Source organism: Notothenia coriiceps, unplaced genomic scaffold (genome assembly GCF_000735185.1).
Source record: "Notothenia coriiceps isolate Sejong01 unplaced genomic scaffold, NC01 NC01_scaffold00024667, whole genome shotgun sequence".
NCBI lineage: Eukaryota > Metazoa > Chordata > Actinopteri > Perciformes > Nototheniidae > Notothenia > Notothenia coriiceps.
This window is the reverse complement of record NW_011357368.1, coordinates 7,126,172-7,136,397: the sequence shown is the minus strand read 5'-3', so window position 1 is coordinate 7,136,397 and position 10,226 is coordinate 7,126,172. Positions and strand designations below refer to the sequence as shown.

The window sequence follows — 10,226 nt, the reverse complement described above, 5'->3', positions numbered from 1 at the left end:
ATGAGGACTAGAACTTCTCGATCTATTGTGTAAGAGCAAGCCCCCAAGTGAGCTGAATCAGAGAAAAGAATCAGAAACCGGTTTATTGCCTCATACAGTCGGCCTACTTGTTAACTTACTTGGCAATAAACCTGTTTCTGATTGTTACCTGATTCTGAAACAACATTTTGTTGTGGCCAAACAGTGTCGGAAATTCCATGTCAGTCCATAACGTCATTGGGCCGAAAAAGCCTTTTTTCCATTATCAGCATAAACCAGATTTGTGTTGCTCAAAGTTAAAAGATGAAGTCTTAAACGTTGTTAAAGTCAAATCAGTTGTAATTCACGCAAGTGAAAGGGGGAGGAATATCTGGGTATATTTCATCGAGTCGGGCAATATTTGCATCATTTATATGAAAGGTGCTCAGTGGTGCACAAACAGGGCCCACGTTTTTATCAGCAGGACACTCTCTACATACTAACACCACTTTTATAATAGTTGAAGTACAAATCTAATCAGCAGGGTAAACAGCTTATCAGCGGTGTCAAACTCAATTTCATCGCGGGCCACATTCGCATATGCACTCAAAGGGCCGGTTGTAACTATATAACTATATAATATATATATATATATATATATATATATATATATAAAATAATGTATTACTGTATATTACATTGCTGCCTCCGAATTTGATTATTATCGGATAGGATAATAACTAGTAATTAGTCTGAAAGCAGAAGTCCAGCGCAAATAATTGCAAGTCTCTTCAGTGCGCATGTCACGAAACGAGATGCATTGTGGGACATGTAGTTGGCAACCTGCTTCTGTAAAGTGGCATTTAACCTTATAATAAACGGATTTGGCCCCCGGGCCTTGAGTTTGATACCCCTGGCTTAGATAAACCGAGTACCGCATCACCACCGCTAAGATCTTTTAATTTAAAGACAGCTTATATTTTATTTGTATCATCTCTGAAGCTGCTGTGCACTTCTAAATACAATTTGTGTGCTGGAACTTTGGCTGGTAGACTTTAGTGATGACCTTTGAGGCCTTGAGACGCCTGGCCCCAAGTTATTTATCTGACCTTTTAGATCCCTCTGCTCCACCCCAGGCCCCCACCCTGAGATCCTCAGAGGCATTCCTGTCGGTCGTTCCAAGGTCCCGAGGAGAGCAGCGCTGCAAAATGTCAGCTCTTTTAAGTCACTTTTTTTGAGAATTGCCTTTATGTAATTTCATTTTTAGTCTTATTTTTCATTTATTTGTATTGTATTTATTTTTGTTGTATTATTTTATGTGTTTTACTATATGTTTTTATGTTTAGTTGCTTTTGTTTAATTAACTTGCTGTCAGTGTATTTTAATGTTAAACCACTTTGCAATATGTTTTTGCCATATAAATAAAGTTTATTATCATTATTATGTTTTAGTAATGGCCGGATACCATCAGCAGATGGCGCAACCCGATAAAAAAGACGTTAGGAGAGAGGTAGAGGGTGAAGGAACGAGAGAAGGGAGATTCTTTCCTCCACTCAACACACCTTCTCATCCTGGATATACACCTGCAGCCTCCCCTTGCAGTCCTCCACTCCCTCCCCTCATCCCCAGCGGTCGGGCAGCGGTAGTGCGCACTGAGCAGCGGGAGTGCGCAAAGGCAGCAGGCATGCACCTGGAGAGAAACCGCCCCGCCAATCCGAGCGAGGGCACAGCCAGAGCCGCAGCAGAGGGCGGACTGAAGCTCTAACAGCGGGGAGAGAGCAGCAGCAGCCGCAGAGACCCGAGCGGAGACCCGAGCCGCAGCATGGGCGAGGCTCAGCCCAACTGAAAACGATGTAAATCCACGGACGTAAAAAAAAATGGGTGGGTTGGTGGGAACATAAGTAGGATCAGAGTTATCCCTGTCAGGCTTGGTTTGGTGTTTCTGAAATCCACCAGACTTTTTTCCCTTGCTAACCTCAACTAAAAGGATGGAGAAAGGCGCGCAGGTTTCCAAAAGCGCTGAGAGTCCGGCGGAGGATATCTCCAAAATCAGCGACGAGGAGCTGCTGAAGTGGGGCAAAGAGGAGCTGGTGCGGAAACTGCGGAGGGCAGAGGCGGGGAAGAGGAGCGCCATCGTGGAGCACGGCAATCTGATGCGGGAGGTGAACCGGAGACTCCAGCAGCACCTGAACGAGATCCGGAGTCTAAAGGTGAGGGGGGGGAGATGGAAGGGCCAGATTTCTGAGTTTAATATCAGAATAAAACAAATAAAAAAACACTTTTGGTCAGACCCAAAAAAAGAAAATCACATGTGGCCCTAATCATCTTCTGTAGGGTATGATCATTAAGAGAGGAAGCAATCTGAAATATGGCCTCAAAAGGGCAAAATGGCTGAGGTGGAAGAAATACTCAGACCCTTTACTTGAGTAAAAGCAGGGCCGTCCCTGGCCAACTTGAGGCCCCACGCAAAGTTAGATGATGAGGCCCTCTGTTTCGCGAGCGTCGATGGGGGGGGTTCCTGTAGGGTGGGACGGCCCTGAGTAATAGAACAAATAATGAGGTCTTAAAATACTCGATTACAAGTACAACCCTTTATTATGAGCAAAATGTACGTCAAGTATCAAACATAGTACTCAATATGCAGAGCAGCTTCTTCACAGTATTGTATTATATTTGACTTTTTTTTTTTAATGATGCATAACCAACAAATACATGTGGTGCCAATTGTATTTCCCCTTAAAAAACAGGGTATATAAGTAATACAGTACTGCATCATATAATTTATCATGTGTTTTTATTTTCATAAAGTAGCTTGTCTTAATTAAATGTAGTACAGTAAAAACTAAAATACTGCTTTTCAAGTTTGGAATAGGAAATACTCAAGTCAAGTACAAGTATGTCAAAATAGTCCTTAAGGATGGTTCTTGAGTAAATGCAAAATGGAGCCAATTATTACCTTGTTTTAGCCTTTCCAATGTCATGTTTGCTGGTTTTTCTGTGTTTTATATCATAGTAAATCAGTAAATATCTTTATGTCAAATGACAACAATTATGTATTAGGGCTAGGGAAATGGAAAATAAATCGTATCCCGTAATCATAGATGATTTTATATTAAATGGCAGTACACAATATTTATTATTTTTATCGTTGGCTTAGTGTTCAGTTGCAAGTCTAAGCTACAAGTGCGATTTTACAAACACTTAATAAACGTATTACTTCTGCTCTGTGTGTGCTTCTTTTTGTGTGCCAATGTTAACCAGGACGTGAACCAGAAACTGCAGGAGGACAACCAGGAGCTGCGGGACCTGTGCTGCTTCCTGGACGACGACCGGCAGAAGGGAAAGCGTGTTTCGAGGGAGTGGCAGCGTCTGGGCCGCTACAGCGCTGGCCTGATGAGGAAGGAGGTGGCCATCTACCTGCAGAAGCTGAAGGAGCTGGAGCAGCGCCAGTTGGAAGTCATCCGGGAAAACCTGGAGCTCAAGGAGGTGTGCCTCATGCTGGAGGAGGAGAGGACTGCGGCAGTGGCTGGAGGAGTTGTGGGGGGGAATGGAGGAACCGGGCGTAGGAGCTCCATTGACAGTCAGAGCAGCTCGTCTCAAATGGGTGGAGGTGCCCCAGCACCTGGCCTGCTGCGGGATGTAGGCGATGGAAGCAGCACCTCCAGCGCAGGGAGCACGGACAGCCCAGACAACCTCAAACCCCCCCTCCTTGGCTCCAACACCAGTCCTGGGTCAAGATGCATCTCTTCGGAACACCACCGGAAACCAGGAGATGTGTGTGAATCCACAGGAAGGAGGCACAGCTCCACCCCGGAGTACTACACATTCCCCCAGTCGTGCCGCCCCCGAGGGGGATCCCTCACAGACTTGGACCCTCGTGGCCTTCGGAGTCACAGCCAGGAGAAACACAGTAAGTCTCCCACCAGGATACCATGTGACTCCAACCCAAAACCCCACAGCTCTGACCTACTAGCCCACAAACAGCTATCTATGTCAGGGCAGGCATCACCCGGCCGTGGGAAGAACACCGCCAAGTCAAGCCCAGAGCTGGGTCAGAGACACCGCTCAAGTCACATGGGGGGGGCATGCTGTGGAAGTCCGGAGGCCATGCTTGCAGCGATGGGGACCCCAGAGCACATGAGGAAAGGGCGGGTGATCGTGGGTAGTCCGGAGTCTATACGGCACCACCAGCACTATCAGCACAGCCCCGGGATGGAGCACGGTAAGGGGAGGTTTAGCGATGGATCCCCAGGCAGGGAGCAGAGGAGAGCAGCGGGAGAGGAGATGGCTCCCCACCACCATAGTCTGTACAACGGTAGGCAAAGGGTAACTCTTATCTGGTATTTAATTCATTACTCATTCATTACCCATTACCAAGAACATTTAGAAAAATACACAAGTTATACCAGCACGAATCTGGACTGATTGAGTCACAATCACCTGGCTTTGAAACAATGGAAATTAATTATACTTAGCTCCAAGAAACTAACAGAAACCCACTATTTATATTTATGCCCTGGCCTTAAACCAAGACATGAACCAGGTCTGTATCCATGCCAAGTGAGAATATGGCACAGTGACCCACCAGCACAATAGAGACATTCTCGACCAACAACTCTTGTGCAAGAGCTTTAATGGAAATACATATTGCAGTGAAATACTATTATCAGAAAAATAAAAAAGTAGACTTTTCGGCCAGATAAACCAATTGTGTTGACTCTTAATGTTTTTCACACTTAACTTGACAACATTCCAAACAGTAATCCAGAACTGAACTCTGCACCATCCCCATATCGCTTAAGAGTTTGATTCTACCGAAACCTCATACATGTGAACATACAGATGAGCGCAGATTAAGAGGCAGCTACATTTCCCACATATCTACAGATCAACCATCTCCATGAGAACTGAGCTAATACCATCAGCTGTCAAGACCACGAGATGCAGTTAAAGATTCTGGATGAAGCATATGAAAATAAATTGACCTTGATTAGATAATTTGCCAAGGTCTATTAAACTAATAGCTTTTTCAGGAAGTGCCAACACATGCAGTTTACGGAATGGCCACTTGAGGCTGGCTGAGCCATTCCCCATGGCAAAGTGCCCAACCTTATGGCACAAATCAACCGTCTCTACAGCTCATATCCCTATTAATGACAACTGTACGGTTGGGTATTTTTTTTAATGATTTTTTGTATTCTTTATTATGTCAAGGCTTACATTTTCTCAGGACCTGACCACTTTGAGTTACAGAGGAATTTTGTCTGGAACGCTTGCTGTCTGCCATACCACCAGTTGCCTCAACTCCAACAAAGATGTTAATTTTGGGATAGTCAGGAGTTTGCGTAACTGCCAACATGGCGACGCCCATAGTTGCCAACTTTTAGCTACATAACCACTCTACATAATCCTATGGGTGATAGAATAGACACAGAATCAGTATTTTATAAATCCTATGGTTCTAATGTGCGCTGCCCCAGTCATAGATGATCTTCGTTTTATGTACGAATGGAAAGACAAGGTGAAATTCACCCAAATGTCAAAACCTCAACTATGCTCAGACCAAGTTTAGGAGACAGAATTACAATCAGACACATTAACACACACAGGTGCAGTAAGACAGTGAGGGAGGTGTGTACTCTTCTGTGTGTTTGTAAGCAGGGGAACGTGGGTGATGCAACCCTCCAGAGCGTATGGGTTACATATGTACGCTAGGTGTGTGTGTTTAGCCAGCAAGCACACACACATACACACACCATTGTGTTTGTGAGCTGTACACTTATTTTAATTAGAGCTCCTTTGACAGTAGCTCCACATTTCTGATATGTTGAAATATATTCCCACATGCACAATATTGTAGGTTTTATTTTGACAGCAGAAGACACATTGTGTGATTTTCTGAGTTTTTAAGCCTGAATTAATTTTAGTGGCATGAAATAATCTTAAGCAGTCCCTTGTGACGTCACAAAAACCTGCTTATCTCGGTTCATGTATTTCTGAGTGTTTACTTTGAAAGTGATGATTTTGATAAATGTACGCGTTGTGTCCAGGGTCCGTCGGAGGGTAAAACTGACCCTTTACTCAAGTAAAGGGCCTGAGTACTTCTTCCACCTCAGCCATTTTGCCCTTTTGAGGCACACCAACTTTCAAGTGTACACAATACTGTGATTTAGGATACAACAATCTCTGTTTTAATTATACAATCTTTCACAATAACAATGATGCATTTAAGAGACAGTTATCTTTTCAGTCCATTTCCACCAAAAAAACACTAAAAGAACAGCTTATACATGGTTGGCTGTTCTATAACAAATATGATTAGTTTCACTATTATAATTTGATCCAGTATGAAATGTCTTATATAATTTACATAGGGAATCAACCCTCAATGACCCGGCTGAAATACTGTTGGCTAAAAAACATAATTAACCATGTAAATCATATTAATTATTTACTTTTATCAATATAATCAATATACACATTTTAAGCTTTATTGTCCAATCGTGCCAACTCTTAATTGGGAGAAGTTACCTCTTTAAGAGACAGGTTTGGTGATGTGTATTGATTGTTAATGCATTTGCTCTATCATTGGTTGTTTTGCATACATACATTACATAACCCTAACCCTAACCATTGATGTTGGATGGTGGCTTATCAAGTAGAGGAATAGCCTCTACCCAAGTGCTTATCAAAAGTGCACCAAAACTTCACACAATGATATTACCTTTACTGCATTCATCTGCTGGTGCACCAGAACACCCCCCAGAGTGTTATGTTGTCTACAGTATCCTAAGAACCTTTTAGTCTTAATGTAAAGTTGCAGGACATATTTTGGCAACTGTGGCAATCTCCATTTAACGCAAAGTTGGTGGTTCAAACCCAGGTCACTGCAGTCAATATGACGTTGTGCTCTTCAAAGACCCTTCACCCCAAATTGCTCACGGTGAAATGGCCAACGATTTGTGAATGTTTGAATGTTAGTCTCCTTTACTGGTAGGCACCTTTTGTATGTAAAGGTGCTGGAAAATACACCATATAAATGCAGTCCATTTACCATCAGGTTTAAAAGAGAATGCGGTTGTGAATGCCGTTGATGTGGTGAGCAACATTTCTGTATTCATTTTTTCCATTCCTTTAGTTCAGATGTCTTGGCTGACATGATTTTCCATCTGTTACCATGTTAATACATGTTGAACATTCATGGAATTCCACTGTTGTTAAAAAAGAGAAATACCCACATACTGTAGGCGCTCTGGACAGAAAAATCACTGACCAGCGCAGGCATTGGTAATATCATACCACCTCCCCTAGAGAACTAAATCTAATTCAAACGGGGCTTTAGTGACATTCCAATCACCATTTTTATATAACTTTTTATATAAGTTCTCTAATATGGAGCCATGCTTTTTCAGAGAAATAAAATAAACGTATTAATGGCGTTATATATCAATACAAAAAAAAAGACACTTTACACTACATCCAGTATTAGATCCATTCAGTATGCAAATTCACTTTATTATGTGAACAAACTATGGAACAAACTCAGAAAAAGCCCGGACATTCTCTTATCTCAGATAGTTGTCAATTATTTTTCTTTCCTTCGTAAGGTCTGCCATAAATGGAATAACGATCAGATTATTTTATTGTGCAGAAGTGCATAAAAATATCAACATATGATGTTAGATGTAGCGTTTGTTAGCTAATAAAGGCACCATATCCTGACATTGACAATAAAAACACGAGTGGGTTGTGTTGTGTAAATACAGTTGCTTTATATTCAGCATCCGGCAGCTATATACATATTCTGTACAGTCCACAGGCATATTAACAACTGTGGTGAATTGGTTAGAATCATATTTCTTTCTTTTTTTAAATTAAGACTGTTCAATTAGTTGTAAAAACCCCTATACCCTTAGATATACTAATATGTATATGAAGGCTTTCTGTTCTCTGTAACATGAACGTGTGTTGGTGCTGTCCTATGGTTTTCCTGCAGCAGTAATGATTTCTGTAGTGCTGAGTGGAGGTTCTCTATATTACAGCTGAGGCCATGGGAAATAGCTTTGTACCTTGGGTGGACACAGGATCCCTGACTCAGCTGTTAACAAGGAACAATAGTGGCGAGATGTACTGTACCAAAAACTGAGATGATGCATTACACATCTTAATATAATTTGCAACACTCTATATGCTTAACGTTTAGTAAATCCCCAGCCCTCTCTAGTTTTCCTGCTTTATAGCTCTCAGTGGAATACTAGGAAGAAAACGCTGTGTCCAGTTCCAAAAAAAAATAGGTCAGCAAATGACTCAGATTGTTTCTGACACGTAAAACAAATTAGATTTAAATGGTTTCACTACGCCCTCGCCTAAATATAGAACTTTGATGAAATACCACATTAAGATTTAACATTCATTCATTTATTTTGTCATAGTCACATTTTCAATATGTGCAAGGAAATTCGAGTGGAAGCTGTTGGCTCTCATTTTTATGATAAGTGTTTGTTAATGTGAAAACAAGAGTCCATCCCATTAATAATTTCGGATAACTATAAAGATCTGCTGTCTAAGGGCGTTGCAGTGATGCCGTATTTTGGTTGGCCGACCTGGACGTTAGCGCCATAAGGTTTCCATCAAGAAAAAGAAAAGGGATTTTCCCATTGGAATTTGGTATATTGCGGAAAATAAGTAAATGCAATCGCCATAAGTAAAAAGCTAAGTAAGGGATAATGTGCAGCGACGCGCTCATTATGGGGAAAAGAACACCGACAGGCTGATCAGGAGCCCGACGCGTCGCTGCACATTATCCCGCTTATTACATGGCCACATTCTCAACAAAGTAACGTTATGACTCCCAATATTAATTGAAATGCTTTTATTGATTTAGAACATGTTTTTAATGATTAAAAACATTGTTTTAACTGATTTAAAATGACATTCATCCGCTACAAAAAATAGTCCGTTGTTGATGTTTGAACTAGGCTGTTGCAACATAGTGAATGGGAAATCTTTAGGGATATTCAGATCAACGTTTCTGTCCTCGATCCTCTCTCCTTGCGGTGGAAATTTCGCAGATAACACATCTGAAAGCGCAATTCCCAACATGTAAAAAAACGGGAAACAATATTGCCACAGTTGTATCACTACCGCTAATGTGTGTGTAAGGACAGACAACATGGAAAGGCACTGACCCGATGTGGTGCTATTTCCTGGGTTGGAGGACAGAATGTTGCTCCATTTCTCCCTTTCGGTTATTGACGGAGCCCAGTAACTCTTCAGGCTGCTCTCGCACATGTCCCCATTCACAGACATGATCTCTTTTGATCCAAGACCAGCCTGAGAGAGCAGTTGTACCGCCGTGCTTCTCAAGCTATGGTTTGTCGAGCGCTTTGAAAGCTGGGCTGCCTGGCTTATTGTGGGTAGCATTTGCCCAAGGAAATTATGTCCCATGGGCTCACGTGAATACCGCACTGATTCACCGTTGAGAAGCTGTTGGTGTCCTTTTTTAGTGGGTGAAGGTAGGAAGCTTTGGCGGTCAAGATTGGGACAAGGTAAACATACTTTTGAAGCTGGCAACCGGGGCAGTTTTGTGTTTCAGCGCCTCAATCGAAAATAAAACCTCTGGTCATTCTCTTTTCTTTGTCTTTTGGATTTTTATGATTTTTTGGTATCGGCGGTTGTGGGCGAAGGGGAAGGTATATACTTCGCATGCGTCGATCCATCAAGAGTTTCAAATAAAAAGAGCTTTGATTCAGATAGTCGATGTCCCTTCTCTGCCCTCGTTCTGGCCAACGAGTGCAGGTTGGAGCGATGGAGTCCACCAATTTCGGAAGTCGCGGCTGTGTTCACAGATAGCGCCTGTAGGAGAGAGCCCTGAGCAGCCCGCAAATCCGCAGCTGAGAGGTAGGGGTCGGGTGGCATCGCGCATATCTAGATTGAGGCTAGCCGTTACTCATCTCCCGTTCACGTCCAATGGACCACTTTTTTACGGCATGGCGGATCGTGAGCCTCTCATATCGTTTCCGCAGAGGTTAGCCCGCCATTGCTAACAGGAGCTGTAGCAGGTTGCCAGCTCTTAGCTCGCCGTTCGCTGGCGCGACTTTTAACGGCTAAGAAGAAGTTTAAAAGATTTTTATTGGGCGAATATTATCAGTTACATTCTGATTCAAATCTAGCTGTGTTATTAAGGATGTCAGTGGAATTATCTCCCTAAATAGTAGATTTAGGGAAACGGTTTACAGATAACAGTTAAGCTAGGATACCATACCATT

General features: G+C 42.5%; 1 protein-coding gene across 1 annotated transcript in view; it reads left to right on the top strand.

The window, feature by feature from the left end:
* The first annotated feature begins 1,609 nt into the window (after positions 1–1,609).
* LOC104955469 (coiled-coil domain-containing protein 85A-like) overlaps positions 1,610–10,226 on the top strand; it is a 15,735-nt gene continuing 7,118 nt past the window's right edge. The window contains exons 1-2 of the mRNA XM_010782795.1: positions 1,610–2,168; positions 3,220–4,284. Coding sequence (XP_010781097.1) covers positions 1,947–2,168; positions 3,220–4,284 — 1,287 coding nt within the window. The 5' untranslated portion in view covers positions 1,610–1,946. The remainder of the gene's footprint in view (positions 2,169–3,219; positions 4,285–10,226) is intronic.